Source organism: Pleurodeles waltl, chromosome 3_1, assembly GCF_031143425.1.
Source record: "Pleurodeles waltl isolate 20211129_DDA chromosome 3_1, aPleWal1.hap1.20221129, whole genome shotgun sequence".
NCBI lineage: Eukaryota > Metazoa > Chordata > Amphibia > Caudata > Salamandridae > Pleurodeles > Pleurodeles waltl.
Genome location: NC_090440.1, coordinates 13,507,602 through 13,535,134, shown reverse-complemented (window position 1 = coordinate 13,535,134; position 27,533 = coordinate 13,507,602). Strand labels below are relative to the sequence as shown.

The 27,533-nt window shown below is 49.0% G+C and overlaps 1 protein-coding gene across 6 annotated transcripts in view; it reads right to left on the bottom strand.

The window, feature by feature from the left end:
• Positions 1-5,608: 5,608 nt before the first annotated feature.
• The window catches only part of LRP4 (LDL receptor related protein 4), a 460,938-nt gene continuing 439,013 nt past the window's right edge, over positions 5,609-27,533 (bottom strand). For 5 of the 6 annotated variants that reach the window (XM_069221680.1, XM_069221681.1, XM_069221682.1 and 2 more), the window contains exons 37-38: positions 23,456-23,597; positions 5,609-7,640 (exon numbers count right to left, since the gene is read on the bottom strand). In XM_069221680.1, coding sequence (XP_069077781.1) covers positions 7,305-7,640; positions 23,456-23,597 — 478 coding nt within the window. In that variant the 3' untranslated portion in view covers positions 5,609-7,304. Of the gene's footprint in view, positions 7,641-22,973; positions 23,051-23,455; positions 23,598-27,533 lie in introns of all 6 variants that reach the window. The other variant, XM_069221685.1, reaches the window with a different exon arrangement.

Genomic DNA, 27,533 nt, shown 5'->3' with positions numbered 1-27,533 from the left:
GTCTCTCGTATCGCTAGAATTAAGGATGACCGCTGTGCTTCGGTCTCTCTGTTCCTCTCCAGACTCACTCAGATCCAGTCGCTCTCTTTGCTCCCCACCTGCTCCTCATCTCCCACTCGATACCTCGATAGGATCGATTTGTCAATTTCTGCTCGGGGGAGTACTCGATGTTAGTGTTGGAGAGTTTTGTTACTATTATTCAGTTGTATACTACTTCTCTAGGTGTTGGGTATTAAGTTACTGTAAAGTATTCCTGTTTCTCCCTTTGGGGCAGGTTCTTCAGTGTCCACCTCCCCTCGTGTCGCCAGAATCAATGTAGTCCGTCTCGTTTCAGTTTCACCGCTCCCTTCCAAACCCAGTTGCACTCTGTTTGCGTTTCCCCTCTTCCCCGAGCTCTCGGCGGAGACTTTTGCCAATTTTTGAATTTTTCCCTCTCTCCTCTTAAAGGTTGGAGGAAAGGGTGCATAGGGGCTTGCACCTACCGAGGGTTTCGGGGGATGCCCAGCGCTGCTTTGATCGTCGTGGGAACTTTTCTTTTTTCAACGTGGCCTTACGGCGGCCATATTGGATTTGCCGATCGGGATTTTCTTTTCTGGTTTTCTCAGTTTTTTTAGTGCTTATTTGGGTATGCTATTCTCCCTGTATGTGCTCTGGATGTTCCGGTCATCGGAACTTTGTTTCTGTAGTTGGTTTAAGGCTATTTGCTGTCAGGGAAATATCAGGCCCGTGAATGCTATTCTGAGCTCCGCGCTCCCTCAGTAAGAACGTTTTGTCAATTACAGCTTAGGAGGTACTCGTTGTTAGTGTTAAAGAGTTAAGCTGCTGTAAGTATTCCTGTTTCGCCCTCTGGGGCAGGGTCTTCAGTGCTCCACCTCCCCTCGTGTCGCCAGAATCAATGTAGGCCGTCCCATTATGGCTTCATCGCTCTCTTCTAGGCCCTTACAGACCCAGCCGCACCCTGTTTGCATTACACTTCTTCCCCGAGCTCTCGGCAGAGTCTTTTGCCATACTTGGATTTTACCCCCTCTCATCTTAAGGGTTGGAGGAGAGGGTGCTTAGGGGCTTGCACCTACTGAGGGTTTCGGGGGATGTCCAGCGCCACTCTGATCGTCGTGGGAACTTTTCTTTTTTCAGCGTGGACTTGCGGCCGCCATCTTGGATTTGCTGATCGGGATTTTCTTTTCTGTTTTTCTCTGTTTTTTAGTGCTTATTTAGATGAGCCATTCTCCCAGTATGTGCTCTGGATGTTCCGATTATCGGAACTCTGTTTCTGTAGTTGATTTAAGGCTATTTGATGTCAGGATTATATCAGGCCCGGTGGATGCTGTTCGGAGCTCCGCGCTCCGCGTGTAGCTCCATTGGTCGCCGGCCACGCCCCCGCCTGCAATGGGATTTAACGACTCCTGGCAAAGGGTTCAAGATTCCACATCCTCCTCTTTATTGGCAACTGCTAGTTTGGCTGCCCAGATACAGATGGCCTTTTTGTTCATTTTTGTGCAGCATGGACATGACGCCGAGGCATGTTTGGGGCCAAGGCCCATACAGAGACGTTGAGGTTTCCGTCACAAACATTTAATGGTCACGAGAATGCCTAAACCCTATTGTTTTAGGGGGTGACATTGTCTGCACACTGAAGTAATCTGAGGGGAAAATCTCCGTCAGACGCAAAAAGAAAGGAACTGATGCCAGTGAGTGGATGTAGCACACATACAGTGGTCCCGACATCATGTCCAGGGTGGGGCGGAATTAACGCGGAGCTCCACGATGTCACCTGTCAATGCGCAAAGGAATTGCTATGAATGCTTCTGGATCCAGTCAGGCATCTGGGGAAATTCACAAAGTGAGGAATCTATGGTTAGAAGTATCGACCACAAGAGGTTCCAAGTATGTTTGTGTAGGTTTGAGGACCTCAGTGAGCACATGAGTTTTGTGTGCAGTGTCAGGGTCCAGATAGGTTCATTTCAGAGTGCGATAAAACTCACTGACGTCGGGCCTAGCATCAGGATATTGGCCGTTGGCATGGGTGTGTTTGGTGCCAAGGCATCAGAGTAACAGTCGTTGTGGGTGTCAGTAACCAACATATGTCTATTACAGACACGACACAGGTTGAACCCTGTTGTGTTAGGAGGTGAGATGCTGCACGCTGTTATAGGTTTGAGAGAAAAATCGCTGCCTGGTATGACAGGATTTCAAGGCTACAGATCCTCATTGGCAGGCGCATAAAGACATCAGTGTGAGAAGGTGGCGCATTCAGAGGCCTCAATGCCCTCGGAATGGCTTTGCTCACTTGTCACGTGTAAAAGATGTTGAGAGAAGGAAGAAAAAAATTCTGGGAGAAATATCTCTGAAAAAAGCAGGTGTGAAAACACAGTGTGTTATAGAATCCTACTCACAGAAGCCAGAAAAAAAGAACTGAGTGGATGAGCCAAGAGCCAGCACAAGACATCATGAATAGCACAGGATCCCACAGCCTTAAAGGATGCCTTCAACACTTAAAATGTTGGCTTATCAGGCTGCACATTTCCTCATCCTTTAGATGTGTCAGCAGCGTTTTTGGGAGGCTTCTAACAGTCTAAAAACAGAAAATCTAGCCTGTGATGGGCTTTTGGACGGTGCTAAGCAATATACAGGCAAGTTAGTTTCTCACTCTTCCTGATGATATATGGACATATATGTTCAAATGCAGTGCTCAGGGTTTCTGCATGCATCAGGGAATTATTCTAATGTTCATGACTATCAATGAAGACCCTGGGTTGCAGAACTACTATTAACATAGCTTGATTTCAGCCTTAAATGGCTAAATCTAGTACAGTTGAGAAGACTGGGCATAGTTTAGAGATGGAGTCGGTGACCCACTGGTCCAGCATCTTCCTTTCTCTGCACAGTTAACCCACCTCCTCCCCACTGTGGCTAGATACCTCTCCCTTCCCCTTTTGCCATGGTAGGTGCAGGCTCGTTCTTCCCCCAGTGCCCTCTCTGCTGTCAATGCTGATACCTCGTTCCACTCTCACTTTGGCCATTATACATATCCCCCCCTTGGTGAACAAGTTACTTACCCTCTGTAGTGCTCTTTCTGGTGGATACGCTGTCTGACCGCAGATTCCTCACCTTTTGAAGACCCTCAGACTGCATTGGAAACGTTTCATCAATTGCTCTTGTGCTCCAACAGGTGGCGCCATCGGACTCTGCACAGCATCGCACCGCTTCTGAAGTAACACCTTCGAATCATATATCGGCCCAACCCCTTTGTGCAGACGTTGAGTTTTCTTTTACAATTCAACCATACCCTCATATATGTATCAACTGTGACAGATTGCAAGCATGAAAGTATACAAACGCAACCTGGGACCTATTTAGAAACCTAAATGTCCACTTCACAGAACGGGGAGGAGGGAGGGTGGTGAGGAATAAGGCAGATCACACTCAGTCTCCGGCGAGTTCCTACTCTGTCTTAGGCCCTGTTCCATCTCTAGATTCTCATCCTGTTGTCACAGTCCTCAAAATGTTGAAGACATAAGCAGACCAAATGGGATTCGTCTCCTTTCTGCCTCCCCTAGTCTAGGGAGAAGTCGTACAGGCGGTACTTGAGGGATCTCACCCAATTTAGAGCCCATTCCTAATCTGGTACCGGGTAGCCCAGAGTTTTCTGGGTAGCAAGTTGAGGCTATCAAGGCCATGCTTCAACTCTCCAGATGATTCCAGGTCCCTCGGAAGCACCTTTGGGCTGCATGGTTCCTCCAGCACTCTCAATGGGACTTCAGCCGGGAGGGACTACCTAGGTACTTGAGTCGTTAGGTCTGTGCCCTGCCCTGAGATGGCCCCGGCCCACACTTCAACACCTGCACCAAAGGCCACGCTAGTTCTTTCCACTCCAGTCTCAGCTGGTGCTGCCAATTCCAGAACTGAACCAGATGCCAGCTTTGGATGCAGTGCCATCTTCATGCCAATGCTGACACGTGTCTCATTATGAAATAAACCAAAGTCCCTGGTACGGAAGAATTCCAAAGCAATGACAGTACCTCGATGCAAATACTACCACAGGCCTTATCTTGACTGACTTCAGACACATCTAGGGCCACGGTTATGGCTCCTCCCACCACTCCCACAGAGGAGAGTGCCCCTTTTGCAGTAGCAGTCCACAGAGCTACATCAGTGCTATACCCAAGGAGTAGACCAAGGGATATCTTCTGCCTGAGGGTTTGCACAATGGCAAGTGTCTTCAGAGCCCTTGCTGCCGTTTAATAAGGCTCTGACAGGGATGTTGATAGTGAACTGGGCTAAACTTTCCCGCGAGTTGCCCTATAGCGATGTGCCATAAGCCTTCTTCTTGTGACGCAGGACCTGACCCAAGAGAGCCTGGTGGTCCAGTCTGCTCACCAGCAAGGGCAGCCCTAGTGCATTCCCACCGACCTGCCAGAGCGGGAGGGCACAGCACATTGACCCATGTAATAAGATTTTCTTCCAGTGCTGTGAGGAATTCAGGAATACATTTGCACGTGCAATCCATGATTGTTATTATGCGGCCAAGTATGTTGGTTCGGCAGCAGAGACAGAATTCTTTGTCTTCCATGTCCCCGGATGCCACTGTAGCCCAGCAGCGGATCCCCATTCTCTGATCAGTTACAGCAAGTAGGGGTCAGGATCCTGGCTGCCTATGCTTACCTCAGAGTGGTAGATGCTCCAGGTACTACAACATGACTGCACCCTCCCATTCTTGTTTTCCTTTCATGTTTCTCATTCCACCAGAGCTAAGGCTGCCATTAATGCATTGGGGGAGGGTGAAGGGTGACCTGGTGATATCCGCCACGTTGCCACAAGGGCACCTGTCCACATCTTTACCAGGCATTACTGTCTCAAGTCTGCAGAAAGGGCCACTTTGCCTGCTCCGTCCTTTTTGCATGGCTTTCTGGTGTAATATTCACTCAGATCATCTGGCTATTGGGAGATACTGTGTTGGTATCCATTCAAAAGGCAAGGAATCAGTGGTTAGTGTATCCATCAGAAGAACAAAGTATCTGCCTACGGTAACTCTTTTTGAAGTGGTTACTCTATCTAGCTGCAGATTTCTTGCGGTCGGCGACACACAGCTTTGCCTTTAGGTGCTTCAAAGAGCACTTCCCCCAGGACTACAGGTCATGCCAGAAACCTTCATGCCACCGGCATAAGTCATTCGGGTCCACAACAGACAGCTTCCTGCAGCGAGGAATGGTATGAAACTTGTACGGGGAGAAAAATTTCCATCAGAATTTTAGGGTTGGTAAGATACCAAAAAAGTTTGGAAGCATACCTTTAGATCTGCTTCAAGGGCGTGGAAAGAAAAGAACTGATGTTACCAGGCAAGAGTGGTACCTAAATAATACTGTGTTGTCACATTCAGCAATCGCTAAAGCTAGCACCTGGGGGGGATTCAAAAGTTGAGGAATCTGCAGTTGGAAGTATCCATCAGAAGCTCCCAGTACTGTAAGGCACATCGCATTCTGTCAAACTGCGCACAGACAGGCAATATCTACTGTGTAATGAGACTGTCCTATGGAGTGCGGAATCCACCGACCTTTTCTCTCACGGCTGCGGGACTCATCCTTTTCTCCAAGTCACAAAACAGACAATGTTTAAGAAAAGCAAACTTTATATTAAGTTATCAGATCCCTAAAACACTGAACATAGTGGTTAAATAAAAACCCAGAGATCTCCCACAGGGGGGATATTGTTAAAATATTACAAATAAATTCAAAAACGGGCTCGCAAATCTTTTAGACTTAGTACAAAATTAGAATTCCCCATACAGCCGAGAAAGCACTCCATGAATGCTCGCAACACAGCAACGAACAGTGTCTTGACCTGAAACTTCCAATGTCCATGGCAAGGTTGTGTAGAAAAGTTAGGAGCATTTTAATGGAGAGTGAGAGGTCCTCCTGCAAGAGACTCTCCTCCACGCTGCAGCCAGGCACACTGCTATTAAAACACTTTGCTTCTGCCCTGCATGCCTACAGGTGACTTGATAGAATGTCTTAAAATAGCGAAGTTTTCCTTAAACAGAAATCTGCATGTGCTCTGCGCTCTCGCACATCAGTTACTGTCCAATCCTCCGTTGGCATACAAGTGCTCACTGTCACCATTAGCAAAGCATCCGGAGATGACAGCTTCCCATCAAGCATGGTTGAGGAATGCTATTCTGCACCCTACTAACTCTACGAGTGATGACTCAGCTGACCCACGATCAAAGGAGGGAAGGCACAAATCCCCAAGAACAGATGCAAGTGATGTGGGATGGAGAAGCACAGATGCAGAACCACTTTTAAACCTGATACACTACTTATTTCGAAGATTAATAGAATCTAGTAGCTGGACTATGAATATCTCAACCTGATGCAGTGACAGGAATGTTAAAAGTCCAACCGAGCCCAGAGCCAGGAATGTCATAAATTAAGCCCACCTAACCCAGCATCTGACACTCCAAGACCAGCTTGCCTTAGTGAAATAATCATTCTATGCCCCACATGTCTTGTTCTGACCTCGTCTCAGGAGGATTTCAACAACCAAGTGCCAAGTCCAAGTGGACCCATTGCCAGAACCATTGAAGGCTCAACCTTGCCTGTCCACACCATCCATCAGAACCAGGCCAGTCTGAGACTTAAATGGGAGCACTGCCAACATCATTTAAGACTCAGCCCTTTCTCTGTTCACAGGTCCAACGAAGTACACAGGAAGACCCCAAGCCACGTGTCTATACGAACTGAGATAATGAGATGGAATACTGGCAAATGCAGAACCCTACTAATACTCCCCTACTTCTCTTCCTTGCGTCTCTAGTAGCTTTAATCCTCTCTCCATGGTTACGATTAGTTTTTAATGTACTTTTTACTGAACACACAATCTGTCTATTGAAATTTGAGCCCTACTGTATGGTGCAAACCGTGGCTACCCTAACGTCCAGATCTGACCAGCGTCCCTGGAAGAAATGCCAGAAAATCCTTAAAGCTCGCAAGGCCTTGTGACCCACCTAGTCGTGAGCGTAGTGGGCAGGTCCCCTCGGGCCAGGCCAAGAAAGCGCCATGATAAATAATGGTATGCTGAGGATGAGCGATATGAAGTTGCAACCACGCACAGTCTTCAGCAGGAGTCCTAAACCGGAAGGAGCATTTGTGGAGCATCTCGCCCACACCAAGTCAGAGTGAGTTTGTGCAGGGACAGCCATCTCCCCCTCTCTGGTATGCAGGCTGATGCCTTGCATGGCAAGTTCAAAAACCAAGGTAGAGCTTGGTCATCTCTGACAAGTTGTTTCATTTGGTGGTCGGTCCGCATGTTCAGACCTCACTCTCCGTGGCGGGCAGGTGCTCCTGCTGCTTCCAGCCAGTGTCGGGCAGGGAGCTGCGCCGGTCAGGCGTCGGGACCAGGCTGACGCTGCTGCTCTCGGACTGCTCCTCTTGCAGCAGTTGCTCCGTCTCGGTGTTGTCCAGGGAGCCTGTGCTGGCTTGGATGGACACGGTGTCCGTCTTAATGCATACATGGTCGCGCAAGATGCTGCCGCGTGATGGCTTGATCTGCTTCAGGTCATCCCACCCCGAGTCGCCATCCGAGAGCAGGCAGATGCCCTCCACGATGCGGATCTTCTCCTTCGTGTAGCTGTTTTCGGGTGCGGCCTAAAAGATGAGGGCGCAAACACATCATTAGGATAGTCTTTGTGCAGCTTAGCTCTTCACAGCTAATTATCAATTGGTTAACCTGAAGATAATCACACATGCCAGGTGCTAAAAAGGTTAGAGATGCATCATTAATGTTGAATTATAACCGTGCTCGGCTGCCCTGCCTTTGTGTGTGTTCTTGGGACTCTATCTGTTTTTCACTCAGGAGCCCACTGGAGGCCCTCTGGGTTTACTTTGTGATAAATAACAAGGGCCCAGTTGATGTAGCTGCCACCCCCCTGCCACAGGAGAAGAGGGTTACATGACCAGGACACAGGCTGATCACACAGGGATTTATGGCCTCTTGTCTCATAATGAAGGGGTCCCTGGAAAATCATCAGGTGCCTGCCTGACCACGCCTGGCCAATGGGGAAGATAAATCCTGGTCACTTCGATAATTACATTATTTACTGATACCCCTAGTATTGGTAATTCCAGAGTGGAGCAATAAATGATGGGGCACTGGTAATGGCTTGTAACTATGTCACATTTTTCTGACGGCTGCTCCACCAGCCTGTCCCAAGTACTGAGGCCCCTAGTAATGGTAACTCCAGGGCGGGGAAGAAACTAGTATTATTATTGAACATTCATAATGAAGGCCCAAGAAGCTAGAGGCTACTGCTCATGGACTCCAGTGATGGTGCCCACAGGCCCTCAGGTGGCCCCCTTCCCACATTTGGACACCACCAGAGACATGTATAGTTCCCAAGAAGGGCAGAGTCTACCTTTCTTTGGGTGTGGGGTTTCTGGACATCGTTTTGGGTTTTAAAGCAGGCACATCACACACATTCCAAACAAGAAACCAAAATGCAATCCGTGCATACCAGGACCCACAGTTTTTAGTATTTGATCTGAATCAGAGTCCCACATACTTCTAAACGTCCCAGAATGGAGCACACCCCTCATGAGATAACACTGACCATAGGGCCCACTGCGGAACTGAAATCTAGCATCTAGTGCAAAGTTGAGATCAAACAGTTTTGGGTTAATTCACTTGCACAGCAGGTGCTAAGCAGGCATGGTGTTTATTTTTATCTCTATTTAACATGAGAAACATTTTACTTACCTGTAGTAAAGTCCTTTTGTTTAATTAAGTGAAGAGCTAATGGGTCATTCAAGTTAGGTGTTATCGCCTCTGCACACTGTTACTAAGTATATAACCGCAGCCACGTCCTGGAGTAACCTTCGACTGCTGAACTCCACTTGTGTCTACTATTGCATAGCATCTAATGTCACACCGCACAGCACCTCCTGGAGTAACCCTCGACCGCTGGACTCCACTTGTGTCTACTACTGCATAGCATCTAATGTCACACTGCACACCACCTCCTAGAGTAACCCTCGACCGCTGGACTCCACTTGTGTCTACTATTGCATAGCATCTAATGTCACACCGCACACCACCTCCTGGAGTAACCCTCGACTGCTGGACTCCACTTGTGTCTACTACTGCATAGCATCTAATGTCACACTGCACACCACCTCCTGGAGTAACCCTGTCACACCGCACACCACCTCCTGGAGTAACCCTCGACCGCTGGACTCCACTTGTGTCTACTATTGCATAGCATCCAATGTCACACTGCACACCACCTCCTGGAGTAACCCTCGACTGCTGGACCCCACTTGTGTCTACTATTGCATAGCATCTAATGTCACATCGCACACCACCTCTTGGAGTAACCCTCGACTGCTGGACCCCACTTGTGTCTACTATTGCATAGCATCTAATGTCACACCACACACCACCTCCTGGAGTAACCCTCGACTGCTGGACCCCACTTGTGTCTACTATTGCATAGCATCTAATGTCACATCGCGCACCATCTCCTGGAGTAACCCTCGACTGCTGGACTCCACTTGTGTCTACTATTGCATAGCATCTAATGTCACACTGCACACCACCTCCTGGAGTAACCCTCTCACACCGCACACCACCTCCTGGAGTAACCCTCGACTGCTGGACCCCACTTGTGTCTACTATTGCATAGCATCTAATGTCACACCACACACCACCTCCTGGAGTAACCCTCGACTGCTGGACCCCACTTGTGTCTACTATTGCATAGCATCTAATGTCACATCGCGCACCATCTCCTGGAGTAACCCTCGACTGCTGGACTCCACTTGTGTCTACTATTGCATAGCATCTAATGTCACACCACACACCACCTCCTGGAGTAAGCATCAACTGCTGGACTCCACTTGTGTCTACTATTGCATAGCATCTAATGTCACACCGCACACCACCTCCTGGAGTAACCTTCGACTGCTGGACCTCACTTGTGTCTACTATTGCATAGCATCTAAAGTCACATCGCACACCACCTCCTGGAGTAACCCTCGACTGCTGGACTCCACTTGTGTCTACTATTGCATAGCATCTAATGTCACAGCGCACACCACCTCCTGGAGTAACCCTCGACTGCTGGACCCCACTTGTGTCTACTATTGCATAGCATCTAATGTCACACTGCACACCACCTCCTGGAGTAACCCTCGACCGCTGGACCCCACTTGTGTCTACTATTGCATAGCATCTAATGTCACACTGCACAGCACCTCCTGGAGTAACCCTCTCACACCGCACACCACCTCCTGGAGTAACCCTCGACTGCTGGACCCCACTTGTGTCTACTATTGCATAGCATCTAATGTCACACCACACACCACCTCCTGGAGTAACCCTCGACTGCTGGACCCCACTTGTGTCTACTATTGCATAGCATCTAATGTCACACCGCACACCACCTCCTGGAGTAAGAGTCAGCAGATGGACCCCACGTGTGCCCCCTGCTGCAGAGTGTCAGATGTCACACCGCACACCAGCTCCTGGAGTAACCCTCGACTGCTGGACTCCACTTGTGTCTACTATTGCATAGCATCTAATGTCACACCACACACCACCTCCTGGAGTAACCCCCGACCGCTGGACTCCACTTGTGTCTACTATTGCATAACATCTAATGTCACACCACACACCACCTCCTGGAGTAACCCTCGACTAATGAACTCCACTTGTGTCTACTATTGCATAGCATCTAATGTCACACCACACACCACCTCCTGGAGTAACCCTCGACTGCTGAACTCCACTTGTGTCTACTATTGCATAGCATCTAATGTCACACCGCACAGCACCTCCTGGAGTAACCCTCGACCGCTGGACTCCACTTGTGTCTACTACTGCATAGCTTCTAATGTCACACTGCACACCACCTCCTGGAGTAACCCTGTCACACCGCACACCACCTCCTGGAGTAACCCTTGACCGCTGGACTCCACTTGTGTCTACTACTGCATAGCATCTAATGTCACACTGCACACCACCTCCTGGAGTAACCCTGTCACACCGCACACCACCTCCTGGAGTAACCCTTGACTGCTGGACCCCACTTGTGTCTACTATTGCATAGCATCTAATGTCACACCACACATCACCTCCTGGAGTAACCCTCGACTGCTGGACCCCACTTGTGTCTACTATTGCATAGCATCTAATGTCACACCACACACCACCTCCTGGAGTAACCCTCGACTGCTGGACTCCACTTGTGTCTACTATTGCATAGCATCTAATGTCACACTGCACAGCACCTCCTGGAGTAACCCTTGACCGCTGGACTCTACTTGTGTCTACTACTGCATAGCATCTAATGTCACACTTCACACCACCTCCTGGAGTAACCCTCTCACACCGCACACCACCTCCTGGGGTAACCCTCGACTGCTGGACCCCACTTGTGTCTACTATTGCATAGCATCTAATGTCACAGCGCACACCACCTCCTGGAGTAACCCTCAACTGCTGGACTCCACTTGTGTCTACTATTGCATAGCATCTAATGTCACAGCGCACACCACCTCCTGGAGTAACCCTCGACTGCTGGACTCCACTTGTGTCTACTATTGCATAGCATCTAATGTCACACCGCACACCACCTCCTGGAGTAAGCGTCAACTGAAGGACCCCACTTGTGCCCACTGTTGCAGTGTCTCTGATGTCACACTATACACCATCCCACGGGGTAAGCCTCAATTGCAGGATTGCCACCTGTGTTCACTATTGTATAGTGTAGGAAAGTGCCCATTTTGACATGGTTACCCACCACTTTTTGCCACTTGCACTGAGGTTTTTCGACTGAAGGTGCACAAGGATCCTGCTAACCAGGTCCTCAGTGCCATTGCACTTCCCCTAAAACAAGGTAAACTGATCTAATGATGTACTATTGGCACACACTTTAGCGCACCTGTAGGTCCCCAGTAAATTATATTCTTGGTACCTAGAACATGGGTACTAACATAGGGTCCATAAGGGCTGTAGCATGTATTGTGCCACCCTAGGAGCCCTTTCTACAAATTGCATGCAGACTGTCATTGCGTGATACAGTGCAAACCATGACTGAAAACCCAACATGGCACACTCACTGTGGGCCATGCCAAAGTCACTGCATGCATTTAATGTAAGTCACCCCTACAGCAGGTCTTATGCCCTAAGGCAGGGTGCATTATATTACATGTGAGGACATATCTGCAGGAGCAGATATGCCCCATGTGCTGGCCAGTTCAATTACTGACAGTACAAGTAAACAGCCATCTGACGGGGGCCAGCCAGGTCCTTTGAAATAGTTAACTCAGCAGCTGAAGCAGTCTTCAGTCAGTTCCAGGCAGAGTTATCATTTGCTATGGTTTCCTATGGAAGTGGTCCTGATGCAAGAGATACAGGATGCTGTGGATTCAATGTGGTTGGCTAGGGTCTTCCTGCATCTACTCCTCAGTCCACAAAGGGGATGTGGCGGTCCTGGTCACAGGTTAGAAGTCCCTTGAAGTACTCTTGGTACTGGTAGAAGTCCAGTCGTCATTGGGCTACCAATCGCTCAGTACTGCTGTGTAAAGAAATGGCTCCCTGTTGCAGTTACCCCCCACTTTTTGCCTGATACTGATGCTGACTTGACTGAGAAGAGTGCTGGGACCCTGCTAACCAGGCCCCAGCACCAGTGTTCCTTCACCTAAAATGTACCATTGTATCCACAATTGGCACACCCTGGCATTCAGATAAGTCCCTTGTAACTGGTACGTCTAGTACCAAGGGCCCTGATACCAAGGAAGGTCTCTAAGGGCTGCAGCATGTATTATGCCACCCTAGAGACCCCTCACTCCGCACAGACACACTGCTTACAAGCCTGTGTGTGCTAGTGAGAACAAAATGAGTAAGTCGACATGGCACTCCCCTCAGGGTGCCATGCCAGCCTCTCACTGCCTATGCAGTATAGGTAAGACACCCCTCTAGCAGGCCTTACAGCCCTAAGGCAGGGTGCACTATACCATAGGTGAGGGTACCAGTGCATGAGCACTGTGCCCCTACAGTGTCTAAACAAAACCTTAGACATTGTAAGTGCAGGGTAGCCATAAGAGTATATGGTCTGGGAGTCTGTTTTACACGAACTCCACAGCACCATAATGGCTACACTGAAAACTGGGAAGTTTGGTATCAAACTTCTCAGCACAATAAATGCACACTGATGCCAGTGTACCTTTTATTGCAAAACACACCCCAGAGGGTACCTTAGAGGTGCCCCCTGAAACTTAACCGACTGTCTGTGTAGGCTGACTAGTTCCAGCAGCCTGCCACACCAGAGACATGTTGCTGGCCCCATGGGGAGAGTGCCTTTGTCACTCTGAGGCCAGTAACAAAGCCTGCACTGGGTGGAGATGCTAACACCTCCCCCAGGCAGGAGCTGTAACACCTGGCGGTGAGCCTCAAAGGCTCACCCCTTTGTCACAGCCCAGCAGGGCACTCCAGCTTAGTGGAGTTGCCCGCCCCCTCCGGCCACGGCCCCCACTTTTGGCGGCAAGGCTGGAGGGAACAAAGAAAGCAACAAGGAGGAGTCACTGGCCAGTCAGGACAGCCCCTAAGGTGTCCTGAGCTGAGGTGACTCTGACTTTTAGAAATCCTCCATCTTGCAGATGGAGGATTCCCCCAATAGGGTTAGGATTGTGACCCCCTCCCCTTGGGAGGAGGCACAAAGAGGGTGTACCCACCCTCAGGGCTAGTAGCCATTGGCTACTAACCCCCCAAACCTAAACACGCCCTTAAATTTAGTATTTAAGGGCTACCCTGAACCCTAGAAAATTAGATTCCTGCAACTACAAGAAGAAGGACTGCCTAGCTGAAAACCCCTGCAGCGGAAGACCAGAAGACGACAACTGCCTTGGCTCCAGAAACTCACCGGCCTGTCTCCTGCCTTCCAAAGATCCTGCTCCAGCGACGCCTTCCAAAGGGACCAGCGACCTCGACATCCTCTGAGGACTGCCCCTACTTCGAAAAGACAAGAAACTCCTGAGGACAGCGGACCTGCTCCAAGAAAAGCTGCAACTTTGTGTCCAGCAGCTTTAAAGATCCCTGCAAGCTCCCCGCAAGAAGCGTGAGACTTGCAACACTGCACCCGGCGACCCCGACTCGGCTGGTGGAGATCCGACACCTCAGGAGGGACCCCAGGACTACTCTGATACTGTGAGTACCAAAACCTGTCCCCCCTGAGCCCCCACAGCGCCGCCTGCAGAGGGAATCCCGAGGCTTCCCCTGACCGCGACTCTTTGAACCTAAAGTCCCGACGCCTGGGAGAGACCCTGCACCCGCAGCCCCCAGGACCTGAAGGACCGGACTTTCACTGGAGAAGTGACCCCCAGGAGTCCCTCTCCCTTGCCCAAGTGGAGGTTTCCCCGAGGAATCCCCCCCTTGCCTGCCTGCAGCGCTGAAGAGATCCCGAGATCTCTCATAGACTAACATTGCGACCCCGACGCCTGTTTCTACACTGCACCCGGCCGCCCCCGCGCTGCTGAGGGTGAAATTTCTGTGTGGGCTTGTGTCCCCCCCGGTGCCCTACAAAACCCCCCTGGTCTGCCCTCCGAAGACGCGGGTACTTACCTGCAAGCAGACCGGAACCGGGGCACCCCCTTCTCTCCATTCTAGCCTATGTGTTTTGGGCACCACTTTGAACTCTGCACCTGACCGGCCCTGAGCTGCTGGTGTGGTGACTTTGGGGTTGCTCTGAACCCCCAACGGTGGGCTACCTTGGACCAAGAACTGAACCCTGTAAGTGTCTTACTTACCTGGTAAAACTAACAAAAACTTACCTCCCCCAGGAACTGTGAAAATTGCACTAAGTGTCCACTTTTAAAACAGCTATTTGTCAATAACTTGTAAAGTATACATGCAATTTTTATGATTTGAAGTTCCTAAAGTACTTACCTGCAATACCTTTCGAATGAGATATTACATGTAGAATTTGAACCTGTGGTTCTTAAGATAAACTAAGAAAATATATTTTTCTATACAAAAACCTATTGGCTGGATTTGTCTCTGAGTGTGTGTACCTCATTTATTGTCTATGTGTATGTACAACAAATGCTTAACACTACTCCTTGGATAAGCCTACTGCTCGACCACACTACCACAAAATAGAGCATTAGTATTATCTATTTTTACCGCTATTTTACCTCTAAGGGGAACCCTTGGACTCTGTGCATGCTATTCCTTACTTTGAAATAGCACATACAGAGCCAACTTCCTACATTGGTGGATCAGCGGTGGGGTACAAGACTTTGCATTTGCTGGACTACTCAGCCAATACCTGATCACACGACAAATTCCAAAATTGTCATTAGAAATTGATTTTTGCAATTTGAAAAGTTTTCTAAATTCTTAAAAGACCTGCTAGGGCCTTGTGTTAGATCCTGTTTAGCACTTCTTTTAGAGTTTAAAAGTCTGTAAAAGTTTGAATTAGATTCTAGAACCAGTTGTAGATTCTTAAAAAGTATTCCAACTTTTAGAAGCAAAATGTCTAGCACAGATGTGACTGTGGTGGAACTCGACACCACACCTTACCTCCATCTTAAGATGAGGGAGCTAAGGTCACTCTGTAAAATAAAGAAAATAACAATGGGCCCCAAACCTACCAAAATACAGCTCCAGGAGCTTTTGGCAGAGTTTGAAAAGGCCAACCCCTCTGAGGGTGGCAACTCAGAGGAAGAGGATAGTGACTTGGAGGAAAATTCCCCCCTACCAGTCCTATCTAGGGAGAACAGGGTCCCTCAAACCCTGACTCCAAAAATAATAGTCAGAGATGCTGGTTCCCTCACAGGAGAGACCAACACCTCTGAAATCACTGAGGATAACTCCAGTGAAGATGACCCCCCTGTTAGCCAGGATGGTCAAAAGATTGGCTTTGGAAAAGCAGCTCCTAGCCATAGAAAGGGAAAGAAAAGAGATGGGCCTAGGTCCCATCGATGGTGGCAGCAACTTAAATAGGGTCAGAGATTCTCCTGACATCCTAAAAATCCCCAAAGGGATTGTAACAAAATATGAAGTTGGTGATGACATCACCAAATGGTTCACAGCTTTTGAGAGGGCTTGTGTAACCAGAAAAGTAAACAGATCTCACTGGGGTGCTCTCCTTTGGGAAATGTTCACTGGAAAGTGTAGGGATAGACTCCTCACACTCTCTGGAAAAGATGCAGAATCTTATGACCTCATGAAGGGTACCCTGATTGAGGGCTTTGGATTCTCCACTGAGGAGTATAGGATTAGATTCAGGGGGGCTCAAAAATCCTCGAGCCAGACCTGGGTTGATTTTGTAGACTACTCAGTAAAAACACTAGATGGTTGGTTAACTGGAAATGAAGTGTGTGACTATGTTGGGCTTTATAATTTGTTTATGAAAGAACACATTTTAAGTAACTGCTTCAATGAAAAGTTGCATCAGTATCTGGTAGACCTAGGTCCAATTTCTCCCCAAGAATTGGGAAAGAAGGCAGACCACTGGGTCAAGACTAGGGTAACCAAAACTTCCACTGGGGGTGACCAAAAGAAAGGGGTTACAAAAACTCCCCAGGAGAAAGTGGGTGACACTAGAAACAAAGAAAAAGAGTCCTCTGTAGGCCCCCAAAAACCAGAACAGGTGGGTGGGCCCCAAGACACAACCCAAAACAAAGGTGGGTACCAGGGTAAGAACTGGGATGCCACTAAGGCATGGTGCCACAACTGTAAACAGTCTGGGCACCACACCAAGGACACTTCTTGTCCCAAAAACAAACCCCAGAACAAAATTCCAGGGGTAACCAGTGTAGCCATGGGAGATGACTCCTCAGATGAGGAGGACTTCATAGCCTTCAACTGGAAACAGGGCCCAACAGGTGAGTTGGAGATTCCAGAGGGAAGTAGACACTTCCACCACCTACTGGTGAATGGAATCCCAACCACTGCCCTGAGAGACACTTGTGCCAGTCACACTATTGTGCATGACAGGCTGGTGCTCTCAAACCAGTACATCCCAGGTGAGACTGCCAGGGTAAGAGTTAGCCTAGACAGGGTCACTAAGAGGCCTGTGGCTTTAGTGCCCATAGAAGTGGGTGGCACTCTTAGCTGGAGAAGGGTAGTAGTCAGTACAGACCTCCCCCTTGATTGTCTCCTTGGAAATGACTACCCAGAGGTTAGTCAGAGCCCAAGAGAGGAACTGGTCCAGTGCCAGTCCTCTCCCAAGGATTCTGGAAGTCCTGCCTCTGCAGTAAATGCAAGCAGGCCCCAGAAGAAGAAGAAAAGAAAACAGAGTAGGAAGGGTGGACAACCTTTAGCCAAGGTTACAGCAAGCCAAGGAGGTTCTGCTCCAGTAGGGGAGAACTCCAAAAATGGCCCTGATAAAGTCCAACCTGACCCACAAGAAGTCCTGGCTAGTCAGGCAACTGTTAAACCTGAGTGGGTGGCTCCTCAGCTAACAGAAGAAAGAGTGGAAGAAGGGTGTTTACTACAAGATGTGGTAACCCCCCACTCTAATACAGCAGACAGGCAACCTGAACCCAAAGAGGCCTGTAACTTAGCCCCTTCCCTTTTAGGTGAAGAGCTAAAGGTGTGGTTCTGGGCACTGACAGCTGTCAGTGGCCTCTGCTGGGTGTTAGCCTTTATGGCTGCACTATCCTTAGCATGGTGGTCTGACCCCATGCCAAATAGCAAGTTAGGCCCCCTGACCCTATTAGTCATGGTGGGGTTACTCCAGCTCTGGGTAACCTCTCTGGGTAAGCTAGGGGTAACCCTGGCCAAGATAAGGTTAGCAGAGGTGGATACCTCTAAGACCAAACTAGAAAGAATGGGTGGAGACATTGAAGAGGCAGACAAGAGGCAATTCAGACTAGGTCCTATCACTGTGGAAGTAGGTCAGTTCCCCAAAGGGAATGACCTGAACAGAAGGATGTAAGGCAGAGTAGGCCCTGCAACTAACCAGCCTATTTCTCCTACTCTTCCTCGCCTGACAGACTAGGAAGACTCTCCCAGCTTGGGCTGAGTCTCCTGGCCTGTGGGCTGGGGGGGGCTTGTGTAAAGAAATGGCTCCCTGTTGCAGTTACCCCCCACTTTTTGCCTGATACTGATGCTGACTTGACTGAGAAGAGTGCTGGGACCCTGCTAACCAGGCCCCAGCACCAGTGTTCCTTCACCTAAAATGTACCATTGTATCCACAATTGGCACACCCTGGCATTCAGATAAGTCCCTTGTAACTGGTACTTCTAGTACCAAGGGCCCTGATGCCAAGGAAGGTCTCTAAGGGCTGCAGCATGTCTTATGCCACCCTAGAGACCCCTCACTCCGCACAGACACACTGCTTACAAGCCTGTGTGTGCTAGTGAGAACAAAATGAGTAAGTCGACATGGCACTCCCCTCAGGGTGCCATGCCAGCCTCTCACTGCCTATGCAGTATAGGTAAGACACCCCTCTAGCAGGCCTTACAGCCCTAAGGCAGGGTGCACTATACCATAGGTGAGGGTACCAGTGCATGAGCACTGTGCCCCTACAGTGTCTAAACAAAACCTTAGACATTGTAAGTGCAGGGTAGCCATAAGAGTATATGGTCTGGGAGTCTGTTTTACACGAACTCCACAGCACCATAATGGCTACACTGAAAACTGGGAAGTTTGGTATCAAACTTCTCAGCACAATAAATGCACACTGATGCCAGTGTACCTTTTATTGCAAAACACACCCCAGAGGGCACCTTAGAGGTGCCCCCTGAAACTTAACCGACTGTCTGTGTAGGCTGACTAGTTCCAGCAGCCTGCCACACCAGAGACATGTTGCTGGCCCCATGGGGAGAGTGCCTTTGTCACTCTGAGGCCAGTAACAAAGCCTGCACTGGGTGGAGATGCTAACACCTCCCCCAGGCAGGAGCTGTAACACCTGGCGGTGAGCCTCAAAGGCTCACCCCTTTGTCACAGCCCAGCAGGGCACTCCAGCTTAGTGGAGTTGCCCGCCCCCTCCGGCCACGGCCCCCACTTTTGGCGGCAAGGCTGGAGGGAACAAAGAAAGCAACAAGGAGGAGTCACTGGCCAGTCAGGACAGCCCCTAAGGTGTCCTGAGCTGAGGTGACTCTGACTTTTAGAAATCCTCCATCTTGCAGATGGAGGATTCCCCCAATAGGGTTAGGATTGTGACCCCCTCCCCTTGGGAGGAGGCACAAAGAGGGTGTACCCACCCTCAGGGCTAGTAGCCATTGGCTACTAACCCCCCAGACCTAAACACGCCCTTAAATTTAGTATTTAAGGGCTACCCTGAACCCTAGAAAATGAGATTCCTGCAACTACAAGAAGAAGGACTGCCTAGCTGAAAACCCCTGCAGCGGAAGACCAGAAGACGACAACTGCCTTGGCTCCAGAAACTCACCGGCCTGTCTCCTGCCTTCCAAAGATCCTGCTCCAGCGACGCCTTCCAAAGGGACCAGCGACCTCGACATCCTCCGAGGACTGCCCCTACTTCGAAAAGACAAGAAACTCCCGAGGACAGCGGACCTGCTCCAAGAAAAGCTGCAACTTTGTGTCCAGCAGCTTTAAAGATCCCTGCAAGCTCCCCGCAAGAAGCGTGAGACTTGCAACACTGCACCCAGCGACCCCGACTCGGCTGGTGGAGATCCGACACCTCAGGAGGGACCCCAGGACTACTCTGATACTGTGAGTACCACAACCTGTCCCCCCTGAGCCCCCACAGCGCCGCCTGCAGAGGGAATCCCGAGGCTTCCCCTGACCGCGACTCTTTGAACCTAAAGTCCCGACGCCTGGGAGAGACCCTGCACCCGCAGCCCCCAGGACCTGAAGGACCGGACTTTCACTGGAGAAGTGACCCCCAGGAGTCCCTCTCCCTTGCCCAAGTGGAGGTTTCCCCGAGGAATCCCCCCCTTGCCTGCCTGCAGCGCTGAAGAGATCCCGAGATCTCTCATAGACTAACATTGCGACCCCGACGCCTGTTTCTACACTGCACCCGGCCGCCCCCGCGCTGCTGAGGGTGAAATTTCTGTGTGGGCTTGTGTCCCCCCCCGGTGCCCTACAAAACCCCCCTGGTCTGCCCTCCGAAGACGCGGGTACTTACCTGCAAGCAGACCGGAACCGGGGCACCCCCTTCTCTCCATTCTAGCCTATGTGTTTTGGGCACCACTTTGAACTCTGCACCTGACCGGCCCTGAGCTGCTGGTGTGGTGACTTTGGGGTTGCTCTGAACCCCCAACGGTGGGCTACCTTGGACCAAGAACTGAACCCTGTAAGTGTCTTACTTACCTGGTAAAACTAACAAAAACTTACCTCCCCCAGGAACTGTGAAAATTGCACTAAGTGTCCACTTTTAAAACAGCTATTTGTCAATAACTTGTAAAGTATACATGCAATTTTTATGATTTGAAGTTCCTAAAGTACTTACCTGCAATACCTTTCGAATGAGATATTACATGTAGAATTTGAACCTGTGGTTCTTAAGATAAACTAAGAAAAGATATTTTTCTATACAAAAACCTATTGGCTGGATTTGTCTCTGAGTGTGTGTACCTCATTTATTGTCTATGTGTATGTACAACAAATGCTTAACACTACTCCTTGGATAAGCCTACTGCTCGACCACACTACCACAAAATAGAGCATTAGTATTATCTATTTTTACCGCTATTTTACCTCTAAGGGGAACCCTTGGACTCTGTGCATGCTATTCCTTACTTTGAAATAGCACATACAGAGCCAACTTCCTACATGCTGTCACAGCAAAATCCTTCCCTGGGTGATCACTCAACTTCTGAGTGACCACCCTGCAGTACAATGACTCTTCTGTGCTTTGTAAACTTGGGCTAGCAGTTGAAAACTGCTCTTCCAGTCTGCAGTGGCAGACTGGGGTGATTTGTTTAACCTGTGTCACACCCAAGGTGGCATAGCCACCTCAACCTCTGGGATAACTCTCTAACTTACATGCCCTGGGAACCCCAGGAGCCATTTACCAGCGCTTACAAGTCAACGAGCCTATGCAAATCTGATAGAAGCCAATTTACGAACATGTTTTAGGGTCAGGGCACTAACACTGAGGTCTGGTTAGCAGGCTCCAGTGCGCACTCAGAGTCGCAAAACCAGCACTGCCAGTCCAAAAACATAGGGTGGCCATAAAAAGAGGCATTTTTTACACTCTCCATCCAAAATAGGCTTCTGTAAGGCTGGACAGAAGTCCTCTGGGACTTCTGGCAAGAAGGTTGCCACCCTGTCCCATAATGCATGCAAATACGGGCCCAGGAGGCATGTTGTATTGGAGGACGCAGGGGGAGGCTAGAGGAAGAGAACATCTGTTTATCAAATGTCTCAATACTTCTGGATTCTCTGTCAAGTGGAGTGGTTGAGAAGGAACTGGGATTGAGGCAGCTACTAGATGCCTGAACCACCAAGCTCTCTGGAGTAGGATGCTGTAGAAGGAGGTCTGGATCCCCAGGATCAGGCCTATGCTGCCTCACTACTTGTCTATTGACTGATGGGCAATATATCTTTGGGTCAGGTGCCCCACAGAATATTTATCAAGGCCTCATTAAAGAGAAGAAGAGATTCTTGGCAGGATCGCGCTAGGTTGAGGACCTCTGCACAAGACCTCGCTCTTAACCTCTTGAGTGGGCAAAGTATAACACCTCACCCACCCTCTGAATTACTGTGGCAAAGGAAGTGGACTCCTCAGTGGCCATGGGATTAGGCAAAGGCAGGCCAACGTCTGGCTAAGACGTCTTGGAGGGCATAAAACATGTTGCCATCATCCTCAAACTGGTTGTTTTTGTCATAATGTGTATCCCGGGTGTCGTGCTGTGGGGTATAAGTGTCTGGTTTGGAATAATACTGGGTCCTGGGTGATGTGGTATGGGTCTCTGATAACAGAATTATTGGTGCATTTCCAGTTTTGGTGACATTGCTATTGGCGTTGGTTGTGATCTTGAAGGTGGAGTTGGGCGTGGTGCAGAGGTTGGAATCGTGGGTAGCGCCGGACCCAGAGGTGCCGACCTCGGGAAAGGGATCGACCAATGTGCTAGGGGCACAGCCGAGAATATATCCACCGACGGTAAACCACTGGAAGCCCCCTTGGATCCGTGGCCCAAAGGCGCTCCAGAGGGATCCGTCGCTGCACCAACTATCTCCTTCATGCTTACCTTAACTTGATGTAGCTGCTGTAGTGTCGCTGTCCTTTTGGATAAAGCCTGAAGCGGGACTAGTTTCGGAATCAGCAACACCTGGGTGGGAGCAACTCCGCAGCGCAGAGGTGCATGGATGGTTGCTCGACTCTAAGGGCCCGATTTAGAGTTTGGCGGATGAGTTACACCACCACAAACGTGACAGATATCCTGTCCGTGGTATTTTGATTTCCACAGGAAATAATGGAATCTTAATACAGCAGACGGGATATCCATCACATTTATGATGGAGTAACCCTGTCTGCCAAACTAAATCAGGCCCTAAATGTTGGGGGTATCGGAACGAGGGAGAACCATGCTTACATTTTTTTAAATGTTTTTAGTGGGATCTCTTGTACTAACCTTAGGCCTGAGGCCTTGTTCACTGGAGCAGTCTTGGGACTGCTTCAACTGGAACTGTTGTGATCCCGACCGTCAGCGTTTTTTGGAATGAAGGAGTTTGCCAATGGCCTTTTTGCTCCTCTTAGAGAAGCATGGACACAACACCCAGCCGTACTTGGAGCCGAGGCACCATAGGCAGATGTAGTGTGTGTCCAATACCGTCATTCATCTGGAACTCCAGAATGGTTATTTTAGGGGTGCTGCAGCACCCCTGCACCTATACTTCCAGCGCCTACAGATTTTTATTTAGGAATCATCACCCACAGACAGGCATAACCTCCAACCTGTCATCTCCTATAAGTAAATTCACCATGGAAGAGCCCAATATTAGCTTTTCAAGAATCACACAGTTAGGGTGGTATTCAAACATGCACACATGCTGCATCATATACCTGACCCCAGAAGGAGAATGTGGGGTGGTCACGATTCAGAAGAGAAAAGGTGAGAGGCTGTCAGAGGGGGGAGAAAACTGCGAGAAGGAAACAGGAAGAGTTACAGATGCACAAAAAGTAGGTTATACATCAACTTGAGAAAGGCAGTCATACACTAGCTCACAGAAAATGAGTCACACATCACACCTGGTGGAAAAAGGTCTACTTACGTCAATGCTGAAATATTGTGAGTCACACACCACACAAACTGCCCTAATTAACTATTCTTCTATTGTGTCATCACATGCTATACCCTAAAAATGTAGTGTTTCTCTTACAAGGCAAACAACTTCTGCAAGGAGGGCTCACGTTCTCCATCATGTCCCATGCTTGAGAAACTGATCACACCTCCTCCACCACCTCCACCCTCAATACCCCTGTAAAAACAACAACCTGAAAAATGTGTCACACGTCTGTCCTCATCAAAAACTCCTCAATCTCACCTCTTTTTTGTAGCGCAGCTGGTTGTGTGAGGTGGGTTTTGGAAGAGTTTCGATCTTCACTTCCTGCGTCGATGTACGATACGACGGGTTACTGTAGGTCAGGTTCCCAATGCCGGGGTCTGTGAACTTGGCTTTCTTATGTCTACAGTGGAGAGGAAGGAAAGAGCTCAGAGCAGCATACAGACGTATATCGGCAAGAAAAACAAGGTCCCATCTATTGATTCCACTGAACAGGAGCCTGTTGACAAGTCTCTAAAGTAGCTATAACTCGTTACCTTGTCATGCACAATAATGTAATAACTGATGTAAGGCAACAGGCTTTTTGCAGGCTTACCCCCAACTTCTCAGTTGCTAGATACTTGTGTAATGACTGTGAAATGCCCTGAGCCCTTCTGCACAGGACTCAGCGCATGTGCTCTGACCCTTAAAACGGTACGTGTTTAATTGGCTTGTCCTCAACTAGCATAGCTTAACCTACTTGTAAGTTCCTAGCATATGGTACCGGGGTGCCTAGGGCCTGTAAATAGCAGCATTCCTCATAGACCGCAGTACTCATTGTGCCACCCTGAGTGGGACTAAGTAAAACATGGCTCCCAGTCTGTCACTGCAGACTGGAAGGTCAGCTTTAAACTGCTAACTTGACTTTGCAGTTTAAGGTAACGGCAAAGCGCAAACCTCCCTTTTTAACATATGTAAGTCACCCCTGCGGTAGGCCAAACGAGCCCTAAGGCACTGTACTCTTACATGTTGCAGCAGTAAAAACCCAAAACTGTGGTAAGGCTAGTAGCCACATTAGCAAGTACAGTGCTATAGATTGGCACAACAGCCCTCCTAACTGTTGATTGGGACTATTAAAGTTGGTACTGTTTGATATCGAAAGAATCAGTTCAGTTCATCTGATTTAATGGTTAAATCGAATTTAATGTCACTAGTGGGTAAAGTGCAACTTTAAAGGTTGCCGCTTTAATTGGCCAAGATCTCCGGTGAACGTTTAGTCATTACGTGAGGCTTGCCCTGCTGGCAGAAAGCTATCTGTAAGACGAGCCCCGTGCACATCAGCCCCATGCTAACGACTACCAGGAAAGGACACAAAAGCAGCCTGCATGGGAGAGAAGTGTTACCTCACTACTGCAGGAAGCTACACTGGTGTTAGCCCCAAAGGTGACCTTCAAAGTAGAAGCTACCATTGAAGGGCAAATGGGTAACACTTAGGAGAGGGGCACTCTATTGTTTAGGCAGACTGGCACTGGGGACAAGAGAGGAGGTGCCAGTTGTCAAAATGTTTTTTCCAGAGGTGTGTAGCCCCTGGGTAGCCACGCCTCTGAGGTTGGGCTAAGGAGCTCTGAGTGTCAAGAGAGGGCCTCACCATGTTAAGCGTGGGCAGAATGGTGCATCCTGGGATAGCCAGATGCCACACTTCCCAGGAAGTAGTCATCAGAGGGGATGGAACCTGGTAGCCCATTGGCTAACAACTGCATCCTCCCATGAGGGCATTTTCTGAAGATAAATAGGGCACAGCTGGCACCCAGAACTCAGATCTTTGCTGACTGGAGGAAGGACCAAAGCAGACTGCCCTGCTGCACCGTCAAACCAGCAAAGAGGGGCTGCACGGTTGTGGACTGCACCTGCTGTCTAACGAGAGAAGGGACTGTGTCTGCTGTGTCCTGCTTGGTGAAAAGCCATCTCCCAAGCATCCCAAAGCCAGAGACTCCAAGGGTTAGTCGTCTGGCCCTCTGTATCCTGTACAGGGCCACAACAGAGCAAGAAGCTTACGGGGGAATGTTGATAACCCAGATTGCTGCTCCTCAACACTCTGTAGCACCCAAGACCTGTTGTTCAAAGTTGCACCCGAGTCTGCTGAGCCAGGGAGAGCCGTCTGAGTGCCTCTTGGTCACCCAGAAGGCAAGTTATCACCCGCGGAAGGATTCTGCTGTAACCGTGACACCAGGCGACTGGAAGACCAGTGGCGACTGGACCTTTGACAGCCTGTAGAGGACTTCATGGGATGTCGATCCTGCGAGAATGACCCCCTCACACAGCTCTGGGACCAAGGATTAGTCGCAGCAAAACACCCGTCAACCTCACTGCATCCACAACATCTTTGGAGCATCTTCAGCATGCTTCAATCCTTGCATCAGGACCACTCCATAGGAATCTATTGCAATGTGGATAAAGTGCCTGGAATTGCTTGAAGACTACTTCTTCTGTAAAGGTAACTGCTTCTAAGGACCCTGCTGGTCCCCCTGACTAGCTCACTGCTGGAGTTGGTCACCTAAAAAACTTTAGGGATGTTTCTGCACAAAGATTCAATAAAACATGCCTAGATATGGTACATTTATGACTGTCCTTCTCTCCTGTTTCATGGAGACTCGGAACAGGGTCTGCAGAGGACAGCTCAGTTCATACTCAAAGCACAACTATCATGTTGAGAGCAATACACGTGCTCTCTGTAAGGATGACAACGGACGTGTGCTTGGGGCTACAATGTCTGTAAGCTGCCAGAAAGAACGATAAAAATAGTCCCGACACAAAGCAATAAGCACCAAAGAGGAGCGATAGCAGTAGTTAAGCCCTGCGTCATGGGAGGAAACAAATAAGCACAAGGCCGGACAACGAGGAGCGATTACCCACTAGCATGCAAACCTTTTTCAAGGACAATCAAAGCAACAAATAAAAACTCAATGGGCGGGCTGCAAGACCACAGAGTGATTACAGCATGTATCGAAGAGAAAGCTAATGCGCTGCTTAGGCTTGACCTAAAAAAGCCAGATTGTGATAAAGAGGCTACAGCAGATGGATCCACTGGATCGGAGTCCATCCACTGGACCTCAGCGCTGCAGTGGGACACTTGCACTATCTTCCCTCTGCATCCTATAATCTAACTTTATGCCCAAATCCATTTGGTGAGACCATACAAGAAGAGGATCATTCTGGTTATTGAGGCAAACCTACTCCAGCGTTCCTTTCTTCTGCAATTATCAATTAACTAGGAACTAGACCCCTTTAGGTTCTCTCCAAAAAACTGTGGTGTGACATCTGTGGCCATCATGACCCGATGATCCTACAGTGAGTCACCACTTCGTGATCCAATGGTCCTTTAGTTTAAGATCACTGATAGCACAGCAACTGAATACCATGTTAGCCCTTCTCAGCCAATACATAGGGGTAATCTTAAGGACAAATTCTCATTTCATTCACAGTATGCAGAGTGCCACCTCAAAGAGCCAGTGACTCCAAAGGCTTTTGGCAAGAACCCAACCAATGCTGAGGACAAAGCACTACACACCATCGATGGTCATAGGTGCCTCAAATTCTACACCGAAAAGACAAAAAAGATTACTGACAATCCGACTAGCCTCTAATCATTTTTGGAAACCCTTAGAAAGCCCAAACCCAAAACAAAAAAATGACAGCTCAATGAGTATTGTCTATTATCACTTCTTGTCAAACAAATACATGTCTTTACAGTGACAGCTCTCCTTGTAGGAGTGCCATGAGCAGATATATGTAGTGTGAATACCTGAAAGAATCGATACATTCACTTGACACTAGTTCCTGGAAGCAACAGCACAAGGAGCGGCAGCCATAGCAAAGGCAGTCCTTCGACATCTCTTTCTATTAGGTGGGTCTCTTTTGATCTTACCAGACATTCACTGTCTTGCTTATGCACAACTGGGATTAACTGCTTGCTTATCTGATTTGAGCAAGCAGACACACACAATGATACCACACTGCCAAGGGGGCCAAGGACAGGGCAGCCTCACTGAGAATCACCAGGGTAGGTTGGTCTGTGTAAGGAGCCCCAGGAGAGGTCACTCTGCCCATGCTGGCGCACCCACTCCATCAAGTGACTCATTACCAGTTTATGGCACTTTTCACTTGACTATATATGAGTGAAGTTATCATTGGTAGATCTGTGCATCAAAGGGGTTTCCATTGGCTGAAATGTAACCTGTATATGTCTGGGACCCCCATAACATGAAGTAATCTGCTGCGTGACATGGAGCAGGTGTCTATATGTCCATCTATTAGAAGGGTAAAAGGAGGGCCTCCAACAATGAGTCTATTTCTCTATAGA